Raw genomic sequence first — 19,614 nt, 5'->3', positions numbered from 1 at the left:
ACATGCATGTGCATCTGCATGTGTACATACACAAACATGCGCACAAACACACACTTGGCTGAAAGAAATAGCCAATACACTAAAGAATTAAAATTAAACCGCTAAAATGTAAAATACTGGACACTACAAAGAATATTTCCGTTTTAGATGGGTCGTTCCTTCTAAATAGGAATGAAACTATACAGGAGGAAAAGGGCAGATTTAACCATATGACAATCAGAACTTGCGTACAATGACAGAAATTACAAAGAAACTTCAAGGCCAATCATCCATGTATAGACAACAGCTGAAACACACGAAACTCTAATATCTATCATACTAGACACCTCTCTCGTTGCTTTGACAAAATACCTCATGAGAGGTAATTTAAGAGAGGCAAGGTTTATTTTGATTCATGGTTTGAGAGTGTATAACTCACCACGGTAGGAAATCATGGTGACAGACAGCTCCATGGTGGCACAAGTGTCTAGCAGCCACTTGCTCAAAGCTCCATGACCAAGAAGCAGAGAAAAGACAGGCTACAAACTTCAACACCTCAGCCAGGCATGGTAGCGTACACCTGCAATCCCAGCACTCAGGGGAGGCAGAGCCAGGGGGATCTCTGTGAGTTTGAGGCCAACCTGGTCTACAAAGTAAGTTCCAAACAGCCAAGGCTACACAGAGAAACCCTGTCTCAAAAAACCAAAAAACTTCAACATCTCTTCCCACCCACCATGTCAAGATGTCCCCTCTCTAGGACCCATGTCCTGAAGGTCCCATATTTTCCCACAACAGTGCCACCAGCTGGGACCAAGTGTCACATGAGCCATGGGTGGGGTGGGGCAGGGTGGCAAAGCATTTCACTTTCAAACCATAGCATCCACGAGCATAGAGCACTCCTGCACACTGAGAAAAGCAAACTGGAGAAGCAGCATAAGTATGAGCTTCTCCTGAAGACGAAATGTATATGGGTGAGAAGATGCGCAACACGGAGCACAGAGAAATGAAGAGCAAATGCTGCCTTCCCTCCCACCACAGCAGATATTTCCATCCTGCACAGGGGCTGCACAGGGGCTGCACAGGGGCTGCACAGGGGCTGCACGGGGGCTGGAGAGTTTGTGACTCTTGCAGAGACCAGAGTTCAGTTCCCAGCACAAGTTGGGTGGCCTCATAACCGCCTTTTCTCCATGCTCTCCCTCAGCAGCACCTGCACACAAAGAGATACACATACATATTCATAACAAAACGAACCAATTTAACAACCAACATTGGACAAAAAAAAAAAAGTTATTTTCACATATCTGGCAACAGGTAAATGTATATAGAAGACCAATGAATGGGCAGTTTGTCAATGTACAGATAAGATACATGAGGACTTTGATCCAGAAAAGTTCACCGTAAAAGCTTCTTAGGCAGCTATATTGCAGTGTTGTCATAGAGAAAAAAAAAAGAAAATATTCTAAAATTCAATTTCTATATTAATAAACTGAGGATCCATATAGCCAGTAGAAATAGTAATCAAGCATAATTTACACAAACCAAAAAGCATCTTCAAGACGAAGAATATAGAGAAAATTAACCTGTACATAGAGGTCACCCTTGTGGGACTGCTGGGGCTGGGGATACTGAGAGAGGGGCTTTCTCTAGTCTAGGCTGGTTAGCCCAGCTGGGTCCACATTCACGGCAATCCCCCTGCCTCAGCCTCTCAAGTTACTGAGATTTCAGGCATGTTTCACTATGCTTGGTGTGTGTGTGTGTGTGTGTGTGTGTGTGTTATATAAAACATACATGAACCTGTTTAAATTTGAAAAATGAAGGAGTGGTCCCGATAGAAATACATGAAAGGATCAGGGAGCATTTCATCTTTCTTTGGGAGGAAACACACTCCTTCCACCTTGCCAGTTTTTTTCCAGCATTTGTCAGACCAGACACACTTCTAATAACTGTAACTCTGGGACAACCACATGCAGCGCTTTTATCACACACATCATAAAATTTTACCTTGCTTTAAAGATTTCAAGATGAGACTCTTAATAGTAACAGTATGTCCTCTCCATGTTCATATTGCAAGTCGTCCTCAGAGAAGACCATTTCAGTTTCCATCTGTTCCGTTTTATTTAGCATGCGTGTTTCCTTAGACGTGCAGAAAACATACACTGACAGAGTTACAGGCTGGGATTTTTATGCCTCTTACTTTGAGGCTTCAATCTAGCCTCCATCTCCACCTCCTCACTCCCCCTTCCCACCAGAACTCTAAGTCAAGGGGCCTAATTCTGTGACCAGTGTACCACAAAGAAGGCTGTGAGAATCTTTAACTCCACCTGCAGCCTCTGGCAATGTCCTTTGTGGTGATTTGAATGAAAATGGCCCCATAAGCTCCTAGAGAGTGGCACTATCTGAAAGGATTAAGAGGTGTGGCCTTTTGGAGTAGGTGTGGCCTTGTGGAGGAAGTGTGTCAAAGTGGGCTCTGAGGCTACAAAAGCTAAAGCCAGGCCCAAGTGGTTCTCTCCGTGTCTCTGTCTTTCTGTGTCTCTGTCTCTCTCTATGTTTCTGTATCTCTGTGTCTCTGTATTTCTGTCTCTCTCTGTCTCTCTGTCTCTCTGTCTCTCTTCCTGCTGCCTGTGAATCCTGATATAGAACTCTCAGCTTCTTCTCCAGTATCATGTCTGCCTGCATGCCACCATGCTGCCTGCTGTGCTGATAATGAACTAAACCTCTAAAACTGTAAGGGAGCCCCAATTAAATGTTGTTTGTTTGTTTATAAAAGTTGCCTTGGCCACGAAATAAACACTTCACAGAAATAAACAGTAACTAACAAGTTGGTACCAAGAAGCAGGGCATTGCTATTACAGGACTGACCATGCTGCTTGAACACTTTAAGCTGGGCTTTACAGATCACACTGGTAGGATCCTGGAAGACAGTGGTGCTGAGAGCAATGTAAATTAATTATGATACCTTGGCTCAAGAGGTTTCAAAGAAGAATATTAGTAAGTAGCCTAGAAATTGTTCTTGTAATATTTTTACAATATTTTGTTTTCTGCCATTGTAAAAAAAAAAGATCTGTCTTAGGCTAGATTGAAGAGTTGTGGATTAACAGCTTTGGCAGAGGAGATTTCCAGACAACCCATATTAACTCTGTCCTGTGGTTATTAGAGGCTACTCTTATGCAGACCTATAATGGAAAGAAGCAAACTGAGCATGAAAAAAAAATACAAAATGTACAGTTTGAGAAGAAAAGGAGCGCCAGGAAGCATGATGGAAACTAAGTCCAATGGTCAAGGAAATAAATAGTTTAGAGAAAAACCTGATGCTAAATGGAATAAAGGTAGTGGTGACCTCAAGACAAGACGTCACCCAGCTAAGCTTCCAAGTTGTAGAAAGGAATTAAAGGAAAGTTTAAGCAGAGAAGGAAACCATTAATAACAGAAAGCTGGCATAAATACAATGGAACTAGGGAGCCATATTCCAGCCCCAGGAAGCAGCAGAACTTAGCACCTTGGCCACAGTCCTGGCTTTAGAGTTAAGGGTGCAAGGAAGAGGTTGCAGAATCTCCCTCCATGCCTAGGGCAAGCCGCTGAGGCCTGGTATGTGTCAGGGTTGTCCCTGCACGGAGGCCCAGAGAAGCGAATGCATGTGGCTATGAAGGGGAAGTCTGGATTTCATTGGAGACTCCAAGATATGCAAGATGCCAGAGCCATGGAATACCTGCTACGGAATGCTACAGAGTAGGTATGGAATCCATCCAAGAGAGAAACGTGTGTTTTAGTCATCCAAGCTGCACGTTGGAGATCAGAAGAGCTTTGACATCAAACATGAGGATGCAGAGTTTGGAGTCTGCCCTGCTGGCCTTCAGACTTGTTTTGGCCTTTCTATGCTCACTTTCAGAATGGCAATATATACTCTCTGCCATTTTATGTTTGAAATATGTGATCTGGTTTTTTTTTTTTTTTGGTTTTTTGTTTGTTTGTTTGTTTGTTTGTTTGTTTTTACAGGGGTTTACAGTTAAGAGGTTGCCTTGAGTCTCAGAGTCTCAGAGGAGACTTTGAACTTTGGACTTTTAAATAGTGTTGAGACTGTAATAGACTGTGGGGACTTTTGAAATTAGACTATATATAGTTTGCACTATGATATGGCTACAAGGCTACGGGTCCAGGGAGTGGAACAAGGTGGTTAGAATAAAAATGGTCCCCATAGGCTCATAGGGAGTGACACTGTTTGAAAGAATTAAGTATCGTGGCCTTGCTGGAGGAAGTGTGTCACTGGGGGTGGTCTTTGATGTTGCAAAAGCCAAATCAAGTCCCAGTGTGTCTCTCTTCCTCTGCTGGATCAGAGGTGGAACTCCCAGCTCCTTCTCTAGCATCATGTCTGCCTGCATGCCACCATACTTCCCACCATGCTTCCCCTCATGCTGATAAGGGACTCTCTGAAACTTTAAGGCATTCCCAGTTAAAGAGTTTCTTTGCAAAAGTTGCCTTATGTGGGTTCTTCACAGCAAGAGAACACTGACCAAAACATCCCTTCCAACATAAATTGTAAATGGGATGTTAGCCTTTCAGTTTTCTTAAACGTTTCACATGGTGTAAAAAGTAAAACGATTGATTTGAGGCACATTTCCCTTTCAAATAATCCTGTAGCAACCACAGAGGATACACTAGCCCTAGCATCACATTCCAAACTCTGTGTGTGTGTGTGTGTGTGTGTGTGTGTGTGTGTGTTCTGTAACAGGAGACATCTACATTGATTATTGGTTATGCATAAAAATCATACATCTTCACCATGAAATGATTTAAATTATAAAGTAGCATCTAATCCTGTTAGAACACCCCATCCCTGCCCGAAGAAAACACCGTTAATGTTCTTATGGGTCTTAATGGGGATTCTATCATGGCTATAACAACAAATTAAATGTATCATATCACCACATGAAAACATTATCATGTGAACTGCTGTCGTCTGTCTTACCACTTTGTAATAGTTCTCAGATGTCTTCCAGGTCAAGAGATAGTTAACTGGAATAACTAACTTTAATGGCTGCTCACGTTTCTCACTGCTCCTAAAACGCTGTACTCATCTGCATGGACCGTCATCTTGCTGTTTTCAAAGGCATATCTTGTATTTCCACAGAAGTCACATGCTGAAAGGTAGATTTGTTCTTTGTGTTTTCATCGGATCTCTGTTCATAGCCCTTGTCCATTTTTCTGCTAAGGGGTACTTCTCTTTTCTTATTGATTGGTAAGAGCTCTCTTAAAATGAAAGGCATTAAACTCTTCACTCTGTAAAATGAGAATATCACTTCCTGCCTGAGTGGTTACAAAGACTCAGTCATCTAATACATGGTGAGTGGCATGTAGGTACTAAAGCTCTTCCCCATCGCCTTCCCTTCCTGTAGCCACCACACACACATTAGATCAGTTAAAAGTTACATACATGTACACACATACCAACATTTTCCCCATGACTTCTTTCATCCCTAAGCTTTCTAACCAGTAGGAATCAACATGACTGTTTCCCGTTAAAGAGAACTCTATCTACAAATAAGCTCCGTTCTGTGGTCCTGAGTAATGAACACTTCCTTTTATCACCACACTGGGTTTTGGGGGCATCTTTCACTGGCTTACATCACATCTCAGTCACAGGAAAGATGGGAAGTGGGAGTATGTGTAGCAGCTTGCTCCAATATTGAAACATTTCCATATTGTAGGAAGCTCACCAAACAGGAAGGTGAACAACTCAAAATAGCTTCGGGAAGTCCCTGAAATTGGCCAGATTTATGAGACCCCTCGATGCCAGAGTAAGCAATAGAAGCTGAGGGTTCCCTTCAGATGAGGGAGCTGAGCAGCCAGGAAGACTCAGAGATCAGATCAACGCCCTGCAAAAAGCAAAACCCAGCCGAGATGCCTGGAGGAAGTTTAGACTGACTGAGACACCTGGAAAGGAGGTGTCCAACCTGTTGAGCTGCCTACAGGTAGTAAAATGTGCTCCGAGGGGTTCCTAGATTAGGGGAGCTGTCACCCTTGCTGGGGTGGGCCATGGTGATGCAGCTGTCCTTGAGTCGTTTCTTCTCCTGTAATTAACCCCTAAGCCACATTCCTGTAAGTAACCACAATAAAAGTCATTGGCTCACCAAGCTGGACTTTGGTGGTCTCTGTACTTTGGTCTGCCATGGGCTATCTATCGAGGGGGAGTAGACATGGGTGTTGTACCTCCTCAGGAAGAGTTTTGTCACACAGCAAGGGGAATGAAGAGGTGAGCTCGAACTCTAATCATATGCTGCCCTGGGCATCCATCACACATTACACCAACCCACATTCACAGCACCCTCCATGGGTGAGATCACATCTTTATTCCTAACAGGGCCAGGATTTAGCTACGTGACAATGTGTTGTGATGCTCACCCTTCTACAGGATGCTCTGGGGCAACTCTCTGCGAGAAAGTAATGTGGTATACAAAATGGATCACACTTCCAGGGTTCCTGCTGGGCAAAGTCAAACACTGCGTTAGAAACCAGTGCTCCCAACCAATGTGTAGCTCTCCCTAATTACAAAAAGATTCGTTGAAAATCCCAACAGGACTGTGCTTCATTGTCAAAACCACTGATAACAAGCAACAAGTGACGGAGCAGGGTTTCAGTTGCATGGAGATCGCACTGTGGTGGTGAGAACAAACACATGCTAATGGCAATGTGGACTGGATTGTCACGTGTCAAGACAAAAGTCACATGGAAGCACACATGCTGTGCGTCCATTCATATCGAGTCAAAAACTTGTGTTAGAGAAGTCAGGGGTGCCGTGGAAGTAGGCTCGGCAGGCGGGAGCTGCTGTGGGCAGCTGCACGATTATGAATAGGACGTTTTTCTTTGTGCATGTTATTTTGGGATTGAACTAAATGAAATTTCCAGTTTTGTAGGTCAAAACAGTCCAATACCAACCATCTCACATGGCTTAAACTCCCATTTCAATGGAAACATACCTTTAAAACCCTTTGGCGAGGCAGAAAGGAGCTTACAGCATTGAGCAGCAGAGTCCCAGCTTTCAGGAAACGGACCTAAACGTCCCTACCAAGTCGGATCCTGCCCTCCGTGCATCTGTTTTCAGTAGAGACTGTAACACCAGCCCCTGGCTTCTATAGAGCCTCCCATGATGAAACTGTCCCCAAGATTCCCTGAGGCATCTACCTGCAGCAGCCTCTCACTCAGACCCTGGCACCTCAAAGTCCCCTAACCCATCATGGTCCTGGCTGAACAAGAGGAGCTGTCTGTCCAAAAACAAGGTTTGTGGCTTCTCCACACACGGCACCAAGGTGATCATTTTTTAAAGAAGTAATATTACAGAGATAATTTTTATATTTACAAACACCATCCCAGAGAAATAGAAGTGCCAAGCATTTATAAGCCCTGTGTGGCTCATAAAAGGCATCATCGTTACAACTAACTGAAATAACTCTATCCACCAGAACTGAAACTGATCACCGCTTTTCGTCATCTCCCTGTGGGAAAGTACCATCGACTCTGAGAATTCTGGGCACAGCCACCTCGTTTTCCAGTGGCCGGTAATATTTCAAGCCGAAGTGTTGTTTGTCAGCCAATCAAGAGGATGCATTCCAGGACAAGAAGACACGTTCAGGGACACTTGCTGTCACGTGCACAGGTGAAGGCTGAGGGGTATTCGGTGGAGAAAGCTCCTGGGTGTGGGTAACTGAACACAGTGACTCTGAAGGTAATAGGAACAGACTGTCCTCTTTAACACATTGTCTGATGCAGTTGCGCTGGCCACACTTCTGATCCACTGTCTTGAGATTGCTGTTACAAAGGGCTCATAGGTTAGGTTCCCATTAAGAAGCCACCAGGCTGAGCTCAGTGCCCCATCAGATAGCAATGCTTTTGAGCAAGCTGAGGGCTGGGCTCACTGAGCTTAGGGAAAACTGACATTCAGGGCAGGCTAAAAGGAATCCCTGGGAACATACTTAAAAGAGTTTATTCTTTACTAGAAATCCCATACTAAATAATTTACAGTAAGAATACTATTAGCCATCTATAGAATTTCTCTCCACATTATGGATTCATTTTAATAAAGGGCAATAATGGCAGTAGCTTTTCTGAATACCTACAATGAGCTAAACACTATCTCACTTAATAAACACAAGCCTGATATTTGTGAATATAGCTATATATTCTTAGTGAATAATGTGCCCAAAGACTCATACAGCTTCTGAGGGGCCAAATCAGGACAGAAACGCAGGCAATCTCAGGCTAAAGGCCACAGTCATAACAACTCTGCTACAATGCCATTCACAGACACTACATATATGTAACAAGGATTAATTAGAGCGAGGAGAGAAGACAGTCGCATCTACTGTTAGTGCTAAAAGCACCTATTCTAATCAAATCCAGCGAGCTATTATCTCCACTTCTCATATGAAGTAGCTGAAGTTCAGAGATCCAAAGCAATTTGCTGATTAGTGACAGGGCAAAAATTCAAACATGAACCATTACAGCTCTGAAGCTCATGGTCTTCCCTTATACCACTTTGCCTCCAATACATGCTTTGAAAGTTGTTACAAATGGAAATAAACTACAACTGGCATGCTATCTACAGAGTAGACTAATGCTGCAGGAGCCAGCCAACCCCAACATCTCAGCAGAGAACTACATTCTGCCCTAGAGTCTACTTGTGCTACCATGAGTCTCCATGGCAGCTGGGTTGGTGGCCCTACCGGAAAACAATGTGTTCTGGCTTCATGCTCTCCCCTAAGGAACCTCATGCCGCCTCTACCCCAGTGCTCCTCGGCTAGGTCTCCTTGCCTGGCCTCGTTTAATCCCTTAGCAGGGCTGGGGAGGGTAGTTTTGTTTGTTTGTTTGTTTGTTTGTTTTTTGTTTTTTTGTTTTTTTTTTTCATTTGGCCAAGAAAGGAGAGAAGAAGCAGAGCAGACCTTCAAGCAGAGGAGACCATGCCACTTGTTAGAAGTTCCTAAACCCTAGCGGATGGAAAGAATGTCTGCTCAAAACACAGACACCAGCCTTTCTTTTATGCCAGTCCGGAGGTTATGAAGAGCTGAACTGAACCGTGGGTAACTCAACAGAAGGTCATCAGAGCACCCTTGAAAGCAGCACCCTTCTGCGCTGATGCGGCACACTCAGATTTCTAGGAAAATGCCCGTCGGAAGTCAGCTCAGAAGGTGTCAGTCATGCTCATAGCCAGGTCACTTGGGGGGCAAATAAGAGAGGTACTCACACACTTCGCTGCTCTGCAGTAAAGCACAGCCACACACTATTACCAAGTGTGTGTGACCTGTGTGACCGATGCAATGGTCCCTTAACACCACTGGGCAAATATCTGAGCAGCTGGCTTTTTGCTTCAAACCTTCAGAGCCGGGCTGCAGAGATGGCACAGTCTGTAAGGATGAGGGCCTGGGTTTGATCTCCGGAACCCAGGTTGAAAAACAAACAAACAAACAAACAAAAGCAGGGCAAAGTGGCACACACATGTAATCCCAGCAGTGAGAAGAGACTCACTAGCTAGCTAGCCTAGGCTATTTGGAAAGTTCCAGGCTAGTATGAGACACAGTTAAAAAATAAAATAAAAAGTGAGCAGTGCCTGAGGAACAAAACCTAAGATTGTCCTCTGGCCTACATATAGACACAGACACACATACACACTGCCTAGAGGGCCTCCTTACATTCTTATTCTAGGCTCATTTCTTCTCAGAAAACACCCCACCTTGTCCATAAAACCCCCAGTCTGCAGCCACACCTGGCAAGCTGTTCCTTGTCCAAACTGTGCCTATGGTCTGCATGAATGTCCTTGAGCCCAGGCCTGCCTCACACACCTGGCACTGGATGCTTAGGTGAGCAATCAACCCTGGGCAGCATTCCCTGGCATCTATTCCCACCTTCTCATCACTCCCTGAGTTAATTATCCCTCCTTTGCAGTAAACTGAGCATTTTGCACAAGCTACCCCAACCAGCCCAGGCTGGAGTCCTGCAAATGTCATGGGTGATGTGTATGCCTCTGTATGGCATGTACTAGTGGGAGTGCGGGTGCCAGCAGAGACATGAAGACGGCATTTTAGCCCCTGGACTTAGACTCAAAGACTTTTGTGAGACGCCCGATGTGGGTCCTAGGCACTGAATTCGGGGCCTCTATAAAAACAGTAAGTACTCATAACCCCTGAGCCGTCTCTCCGGCCCCAAGATGTGATAGCCTTCCCTACTACCTCACACATAGCATTCTCTCAACAAATGGGAATCCCCATATTGGCAACAATAGTAAAAGCTACTGGAATACTGGTACTCGGAAAGCTGGTACCCAGGGCTGGTGACTAGGAGCTCAGAGCTGGGGAACGAAGTGTAGCTCTTACTGACATTTGTAGAAACACTTGCTCAGTCGGGGTGACAATTTGTCCCAATTCCTGCATAAGACCTTGAGGCCCACATCAGAGCAGTAACTGTAGCCTCAAAGCTGCACATGGCACTCTTAAGTTCCGAGTTCCCACAAACATCTTGCCCTCTGTTAAGCTAAAGTTGATATGCAACCCCAGTGGCTACTGTTTTCTGTTGTTCTTCTTTTGTTGTTGATACCGTTTGCTTGTTTAAGTCTTAAAGCAGGGCTGCCACACAGGCACGGAGCATGAGATTGTCTGTAGACCATCCTCTCTCTGTGCACAAATCTTGGGCACAGACTTGACTTACCAGCAAAGGGCTTTTCCTCAAGAGTCGGCAAAGGAGAGCTTACACTGGTCCAAAGCACGTTTCATTAGCCCCTACTTAGAGCCTGCAGGGAGTAGTTTACGAATCATCTGAGGTGACACTCCTCTCTCCCAGCATGGACCTGAGACCAGAGAGCAGGTACATCTCCAGGAGAAGATGCTCTAGAACAGCATTTCTCAACGTGTGGGCCGCAACCCCATTGAGGGTGTAAGGACCCTTTCAAGGAGGTCACACATCACACATCCTGCTTTCCAGGTGCTTTCATTGCAATTCATAACAGTAGCAAAATTACAGTTACAAAGTAGCAACAAAACATCTTATGACCGGGGGCCACAACATGAGGAACTGTATAAAAGGGCTGCAGCATTAGGAAGGTTGAGAGCCGCTGCTCTTGAACATGAGCTAACAAAGAGGGGAGATGCTCTTTCTGGTTTTAAACTAGCCTCTTGTTCTCGAAGACAGATGGGGCAGCTGTGCCAAGAGCAAATGGGGAATGAACTACCTCATCTACACTCCTCAAAGCACCAGGCAGACCAGATTTGGCTTGCCTGGAGGGACTTCCCACATGTTCCTGGGCTGTGGAGACCATCATCTTCATGGCCCTGAATCTTCACTCAGTCTGCTACTCACCACAGTGCTGCCAAAAGGAAGGAGAGAACTTCCTCGCCAAAGCTAGCCTCTGCCAAGGTGCCAGAGGCTTATCTGAGGAAACAGGGGGTCATCTGTGTCCCTGCTCCTCCTAGGCTCTCCCAGAAGCTATTCTCTGCCTAAACTGCCACCCCCAGCTTGCCTTCAAGCTAATCTTGTCATTGTAGGTAATATTTGCACTTTCATTTGAAACTCAAGAATCCTGCCAAAATGCAATCAATGTCCATATGTTATCCTGTGGTGGCAGGTGATTGCAGATCCCCCACTGAGTAACTCAGGAGGGGACTTTGGAGACCCTTTTTTCTACATAAAAGTCTCAGAGGACAGATAAACACACACACAAACAAAATCTACCAAGTTTTCTAATTCACTACACGAGCTGCTCTGTATTTGTAAACATCTAATAAGTGTTTGGAAGAATGTTTGAAGGAAAATGTGAAAACATATAAATATTTTGCATGTGGACAGATCCTTTCAAAACAAATATTCCTGGATGCAATTAAAGCAGAGAGCCTAAAAGCACATTTCACTTTATTCCTGCCTTTTTTTTTGCACAGACATTCCCCCTCCCACCACAATGCTAGACTCTACCCTGCACTAGTCTATCAATTTTAACACATAATAATTGAATGGGGTTTTCACCTGTCTAATAACTGGAACCTGCCTCCATGCAATGACCCAGCAGCCACTCCTTGGCATGCCTAATCCAAAGGTAGAGAGATGGGATGAGAGAAGGGGAAAGGGCTCGGTGTTTTTAGATGCACCAAGATCCAACTGAAGTTCCTGCTCCTTGTTCCCAGTGAATAACACCAGTGTTCTGTCAGAAGGGGGAGGGGGTAGCCTGCATCTGGGGAGCTCCCAGTCTTTTCCGATGCTATGAATGAATCCTCGGGATAAATTTATTCCCTAGTTTAAACACATGTGTGTGCATGCTCGCAAAATAAAATAAAAATTTTAAAAACATTACTTTCCATCCATATACCCCGAGGCGCAGAAACTACACAACTGCCAACCTGCCATGATTGGGGCAGAAATTCACGGGGGGGGGGCTCTTGTTTGTCTTGATCACACACACACACACACACACACACACACACACCAAGACCCCAGCAAATCCAGAAAGTCCGTGCAACTTTAATATTTAAAATGTGTCAGCCAGCCATGGGTAGGAAAGAGAAAACCCAATCTACTACTTGAGGCTCAAGTGCAGATGTGTCAGCCCTGGTAACAGGCACTTAAGGCTGGCTACTAGGTGGGTTTGAACTGGAGAGACTAGAGAGATGAGAAAGCTCTCTGTGGTGGGCCTTAGGACCAGTGAGAGGCAGTCCCAGGTGCCTGAGGAGGCACAGACATCTCAGAAGGAATTGCACCAGGCTCCCTTATTTTTCGGAAATGACTATTCTCAGGTGGAGCCTGAACATTTCAGTGCTATCCCTGAAGGCCTCCCGCTGTCCCTCACAAGAAGACACCCACATGTAAAAGGAGATCCTGGTGTTCCCAGCCCTGCAGCTTGCTGCAGCTCCTGACCTGCCCAGCCCTCCATGGCAACAGTTTTCCAGCCAGAGAAGTAACATAGACACCTCTCAGGAGAAGATGCTTCGTAGGGCTGTGGAGCCAGGGACATCCAAGGAAACCTAAGCTGACCCCCCATGCTGGGCACAGCACGGGGTGGCGGGAGATGGGGCCAAGAGCAAAAACTGCCATCATCAGCTTCAAAAGATCACGGAAGAGAGAAACTTCCCTAGGGCATGGACCAGGCTGCAAGCCCTGGTCTTAAGGAGCAGCTAAAATCCCAGGGACAGGTGTGCAGGGCTGGTGAAAGGCTCAGACTTGGGGCACCTGGAGCTAGGAGACGCTGGACTTGCTTCCAGGCTAGAGGCTACTACGGAAGCAGGTCCCAGATCCAGCTGGGCATGCTAGGATCACTGTACCCCAAGGGTCGCAAGAAAAGGGGGAGAGGGTTTCTTTGGATCCCGCAGGGAACATCCCAGGCACCAACCTAGGAGGGACCCTCGAACCCAGGCCCCGGCGGGACGCAGCAGCGCAAACAAAGTTGGGGCTCCCAGAGGCTGGGTCTTTGGCTCCCCGCCCGCGGTGCACCACTACTTACACGAAGACCCCAAAGAGCAGGGCTCGCACCCCGATCTCGATGGCGAGCTCCCGCATGGTGCAGCCGGAGTAGCTCCCGCAGCGGCAGCTGGCGCTGTCCGTGGCTCCCACGGCTCGGCCCGAGCGGCTCCCCTGAGCCTGGGTGGTGAGGGAGGCGCGCTGTAGGCCGCGGGCGGGGGAGGGAGGCGGGAGCGAGGTGGGGGCGGCGGGGAGGGCTCAGCCCCAGCCTCGCGCTCTGGGCTCCCGGACACCCAGGCACCCAGACACTGCGCTGCCTCTTCGGGACCCACTCGCGATTGCGCCGATCGGGGGCGCTTCGGGGACTCCCAGCTCACTTGGGCTCGGCGCCTGTTTCCGCGTCCTGGGCTCGCCCCCTGCGCCCGGCGCCCAGGACCCGGGAGGGAAGCCTGGGGGAAGCCCCGCTGTCGTCGCCGCCGCCTCCCAGCGCGCCGCACGGCTTCCCAGCGACTGGTCCGCCCCTGGGCTCCGCGCCCGGCAGCACGCCCGGCCGGCGTCCGTGGCGCGCCTCCTCTCCAGCCGGCGACTCCTGCTCTTGTTCTCTGCTCTTTGCTCACAGGCCCGCACGTGAGCGTGAAGTAGACGGGCGCCTTGGGGATTCTCTCGCACTCAGGACAGCCCTGGCGTCCTCTGGCTCTTCCTGGGAGCGCTTCTTCCTTCCCACTTTCTGGCCTCCCTACACCTTACCAATCTCGGATTCTTTCTTTTCCCAGCCCTGACTCTAGGAAGTTCCCATGAGGTTGCTCCCAATCTTCGCTTTCTGTCAGAGGGTGCCAAACCGGCATACAGGAACCCTGACGCAGACAGAGAGCAAAAGTAAACACCTCCCACCTCTTGTGCCACCAGTGCTATGTGGTATCTGGGGACCCCATCTCTCCTCTCCTCTCCTCGTCATCCTCCCTCCACTTCCTCACACCCCCTCCCCGAGGCTTTGGGCTGCTGTGCTGTGGATGAGAAAAGCTGCTCCCCAGCATCCCTGCCCACACATTACGCAGCAAGTGGAAGCAAGAGCCTTGACCTCAGGACTCAGCCAAAGATTCAAGTGTAAATAAATGGTGGCCTGGGAGTGACGACCACAAGCCTGAGGCCAGCTCGGTCCTGGCTTTGCTTTCCCATCGCCTGTAGTAACAAGAACTAATCGTACTTGTAAGGTTGTCTCTTGTAAGGTTGCTCGGACCGTTCCTGGATTTTAGGAAAGACCCCACCAGGATTTTGTGAGCAGAAGTTGGCCCCTGGCCCCAGGGAGCTAGATCTCTGACTGGGACCCAAGCAGAAATAGGTAAGAAGTAGGCCTTGGGAGGAAAGCTCAGGCGTCAGCAAAGGGTAAGCAGACCTTATTTCCAATGGCACGTGCCAGACCTTAGACAGCTGATCCCTCCCTCAGGGAGGGATCCAGGCTGTGTGGAAGGGACACATCCCAGCAACTGAAGACACAGGAGCAGTGTCTGCTTTGCCCATGGTGTGCGCTGGCATGCCATCAGTGTGGGGTGAGTATTGCCAGGTGAAAAAATGCAGGAGTGACTGTCTAGACAGTCAACAGATGGGATATGATGTCCAGGGAGATCAGGAAAGTTGTGGACGGAGAGGAAGGTCTCCTCCATGACTTGAGCCTAACAATTACTGTGAAGACAGCTCTCTTCCCACAGCTTGACAAAGTGGTAGAACAGACCCATGGTGGACTCTGGTGGCCTACAGCTGAGGCTGCCGGGCAGCTGTGCTCTGGGTGGGGTGCTGACAAGAACAGACATCACTGAACTGTAAGCATCAACTAAGCTGCTGTGGAAAGCGGGGTGCTGGATGCTAGGATTCATAATCCACGTTCGCCCTGGAAAGGAGGGGTTCTACCGGTCACACAGAGAAGTGGCAAGGTTAAGTGGGTGGTGGGGATCTCCTTGTGGCAGTCCTACTCACCAGGGCATAAAACGTGAACCTTATGTTTGTGGTTGTATTTGTTTGTTTGAGGCGCCATCTCACGCAGCTCATGCTAACCTCGCATTCACAAGACTGGCCTTGATTTTCCTGCCTCTGCCTTCCAAATGCTGCGGTTATATAGGCAGGTGCCATCACTATGTCATGACAAACATTATGGTTTTCGTTTCTTCGTTGTAATAGAGTTACCCGGAGAGAGAACTTGAAATGGCATGTGACTTCTTCGATGCTGTAGTCGTCAAGAAGTGACTTTGAACCAAAGAGAAACGTAAACACCAAGTCAGGCACAAATCCTTTGAACCATAATGCTGTGCTGCCTGCAGGGTATGCTAAGGCAGGGCTGGCACAAGGCCTGTGGGAGTAACCAGCCAGTATCTGATTCGACTTAAGGCCCACTCCATGAGATGGAACCCATGCCTGACACTGCTTGGGTAGGAGACTAGATAGGCCAGGGCCTATGGTAAAACCAAATACCACTGTTCTTTAAAAAGAAAAAAAAAAAAGGATTTTGGCTCTGTTGTTCTCCTTCTGGAGTTCCTGTCCCCTCCAGGTCTTTCTATCTCCCTCTTCTTCCATAAGGATTCTGGCACTCTGCCCAAAGTTTGGCTATTAGTCTCAGTATCTCCTTCAGTATACCCTGGTGGGCAGAGTCTTTCAGAGACCCTCTGTGGAAGGCTCCTGTCCTGTTCCTTGTCTTTTCCTACTTCCGATGTCTATCCTGTTTGCCCTTCTGAATGAGGATTAGGCATCTTCCCTAGGGTCCTCTCTGCTTCTGGGTTACCTCACTCAAGATGATCTTTTCTAGTTCCTACCATTTGCCTGCAAATTTCATGACAGAGCCAAAATACCTGGGCCCCGGGGGGAGGGGGGCTGCAGGGACTGATACTCCATGGAGAGGACCTAGGCGCCCTACCCTGTTCAAAGGAAGCCCATTGGCTGCTCATTTTCCAAGTGGGTTCCCTACTAAGGGGTACTAGGGCTGTCTCTGACATGAACTCAGTGGCTGGCTCTTTGATCACCAACCCCTGGGGGGTGCAGCCTTTACTAGGCCACAGAGAAGATGATGCAGCCAGCCTTGATGAGACCTGATAAGCAAGAGTCAGACAGAAAGGGAGGAGGTCCTCCCCTATCACTAGGAAAAGTGCATAGGAGGAGAAGAGGGAGGGTGGGTAGGACTGGGAGGAGACAAGGGAGGAAGCTGCAGCATGAATACAAAGTGAATAAATTGTGATAAATAATTATATAAATTAAATTAAAATTTTTAAAAAGTAGCAACAAAATGACTCCTAATGGCATTCTGCTACACTGATACAGTGCCTTGCTCAACCATCATCAGAGAAGCTTCCTCCTGCAGCTTATGAGAACAAATATTACAGAGATCCGCAGCCAGACACTATGCAGAGAGTGAGACACTTAGGAACACTCAGCCCTAAGTGGGATGTCTCCACCAACTCCTTCCCCTCAGGGCTCAGAGAACCCTGGGGAAGAAGAAACAAAGGGTGAAAGAGCCAGAAGGGATGGAGGACACCAGAAAAACCAGGTCCTCCAAATCAATATGAACGAAGCTCATGTGAGCTCACAGAGATCGAGGCGGCATGCACAGGGCCTGCTTAGATCTGCACCAGGTCTTCTGCATGTATGTTATGGCTTCCTGTTCAGTGTTTTATGGGCTTCCTGAGTGTGTGAACTAGTAGGCCTCTGTTTCTCGTGCCTTCTCTTGGGCTATTTTCCTGCTGATTGTTTGTTTTGTCTAACTCTGGTGTGTTGGTTTTTGTTTTATCACATCATATCTTATTTTATTTTTATCCTTTAGAAGCCTGTTTGTTATCTATTGAGACACAGAAGGAGGGTGGATCCAAATAGGAGGAGGGGAGGTGGGAGGAACTGGGAGGAGTAGGGGAATGAGAAACTGTAATCAGGATATATTATGTGAGCAGAAAAATCTGTTTTCAATAAAAGGGGGGGAATGAAGCCACTTTGAAGGACAGAGCTCTGAAGACCAGCCTGATTCAAGCCCCACTCCTCAGTTGATGCTTGAATGAATGCTGTGTCTTGTCATCTAAGATGTTAAGTGCAGGCTGTCCATCCTGGGACAGGAAAGGCCATCCCCTTCGAGAGAGCTTGTCTCCCCTTCAGACAGCCCCACTGAAAGTCTGCCTTGGAGGGAACTCACTACCCTACAGCTTCTATTGGTGAATCATTCTGCTGTCTCTGGTCATGCATGCAGCCACTGAGGTCAGCAAAGCCTCACAGCAAGCAACAGGTGTTCCAACCTAAATTTATTTAAGGAAAATGATTGTTGAAAGGTCCGTGGCCTTATCAGCTTCAGGTTCTGCTTCATTCTGAGTGCAAACATTATCAGGATTTGATTTTATTTCCCCCCGCTTTTAGCTGTGCCTGTCCTATGCAGACTTATTTGGAATCCTGAGAGTTCAGGAATTCTTTTACTCAGTTTCAGTTTAAGTGACAGCCCTGAATGGCATTCTTGCTTCAAACCCTGAACCAATCATCATGGCCAGAAAAATTACGATGGATTGCTTGTCCCAGACCTGGACCCCTGCTTTATCCCAAAGCCCCTGACGGTGAATGGGGCCAAGGTGAGGCCACAGGGCTAACACTTTGGAGCCTAGTGCACATTCTGTGAGAAAATGAACAACTTTCTGTGTGGTGCGAATCAGACTGAAGACAACTAGGTGCTTCCCTTCTGGGTGCTCCATGATAGGCTGCCTAATGTCTGCCTTTGTCAATACCGAATTTAGGGCCGACTGAAGCAAATCTGGGATGCATTTTCCAATGTTTGTCTTCAGCTGCCCAGTCCCTGTCACTTTGGTCCTCAGTGCCCTGCCATCTGCCCTAATGATTTTTTTCTTCCACATTCCCAAGTCTTGTGTTGAAAGAAGGTTCTAGTTATGTTTATTATATAAACCTGGACCATAGTTTCTCATGTTCTCTCTCTCTCTCTTTCTCTCTCTCTCTCTCACCATTTATTCAGGTCTCTCTTGAAGGGCAGCCCTGCTTTCCCTCTTCTAAAGAGAGCTACAGATGACACCTCAGTGCTTCAGAGCCTCCAAAGAAGGCAGCTACCCTCATTGTTTATATACAGACGGCTCTATCAGTTAACTGAGCTGTGAAAATCTGCCAAACAGGTAGAGGACGCCAGAAAAGCCACACCACTACACCGTCAGATAAATGAGCCCATAGAAATATGGAGAGCAAAGGCAGGGTAGAAAAAGCCATTGACTGGTGTCCCCAAGGCCAGTCCTGACAGCCCTACTGGGTCTTTATAAGCCTATTATGGAATATAAGGCATTCTAAAGAAGGAAAAAGCCTGAATCTGGCTGCCCACAGGCCCAGAAGTTCTCTGCTGTGAGAAATGAAATGACCAATTCCTAAAGTATAACTGCCCACTGGAGCTGTAAAGCATGAGGCTTTACAAAATCCCCCCAGAACTGGACACTTGTTAAACACACCCAAACCTCCCCCACTCCCCATGCATTCCTGACTGCACACATCTTCCAAGCGACACTGGGTCAGGACACTCCAGTATTTCATCCTGAACTTACAGGCACACGGAGAAAATCAGCCTGCCCCCCGTACAATCATGTTTCTGTTATGTTCATCTTTTACAGCATTCAGCAGAGTTATCCGACATGATGATCCCAATAAGGCTCTCGGAGCTGGTCCCCAAGCCCAAATCCTCCTTCCAAGACCAAGAGTTACAACTTCTTATAATCTCACTTCCAAAAGTTCCCCTTTGTGTTACAAGTGGCACCTGCTTCTCAGAGTGGATCCCAGCAACAGGCAGCCAGCATAGCCATCCTTACCGACAAGGTTCCACAAACCCTGCCTTTCTCTCAGGGTTGCCTGGCATGCCTGAAACAGCAAGGATCTAAGAGGAATTTCAAGCAGGTCATCAAGTTTAAGCTGGTCCATGAATTATCTCCCAGCAAGTACCCATCCAGTTGACACCTCTAGGGATGTGGAATTCATCTGAGGCTTGTTCTGTTTCAAGAGAGATCTATTGTTTGAGTAGAACCAGATTTGCCTGAAGCGGAGCTCCATGGGTCTGAATTATGCTTTGGGGAAGGCACAGGATAAATGCAGTGTGTATTCTTCTATACAGTAGACCTTTAATTACAGCTGGGGGGGGGGGGTGGTTAGGGGAAGTGACAGGGAGAGGATCTTCTCTTTTCCAACCTAAGTGTTCTCTGTCCTTCTCTCCAC

General features: G+C 47.3%; 1 protein-coding gene across 4 annotated transcripts in view; it reads right to left on the bottom strand.

Moving 5' to 3' along the window:
* Positions 1 to 14,370, bottom strand: part of Plpp4 (phospholipid phosphatase 4) — a 129,609-nt gene extending 115,239 nt beyond the window's left edge. Inside the window, exon 1 of one of the 4 annotated variants that reach the window (XM_060380914.1) lies at positions 13,445 to 14,370. In XM_060380914.1, the coding sequence (XP_060236897.1) occupies positions 13,445 to 13,500 (56 nt within the window). In that variant the 5' untranslated portion in view covers positions 13,501 to 14,370. The remainder of the gene's footprint in view (positions 1 to 13,444) is intronic. The other 3 variants (XM_060380925.1, XM_060380911.1, XM_060380932.1) reach the window with 3 other exon arrangements.
* Positions 14,371 to 19,614: the final 5,244 nt, after the last annotated feature.

The sequence above is a fragment of the Meriones unguiculatus genome, chromosome 1, assembly GCF_030254825.1.
Source record: "Meriones unguiculatus strain TT.TT164.6M chromosome 1, Bangor_MerUng_6.1, whole genome shotgun sequence".
NCBI lineage: Eukaryota > Metazoa > Chordata > Mammalia > Rodentia > Muridae > Meriones > Meriones unguiculatus.
The sequence above is the reverse complement of the archived record's forward strand: the minus strand, read 5'-3'. Positions and strand labels throughout refer to the sequence as shown.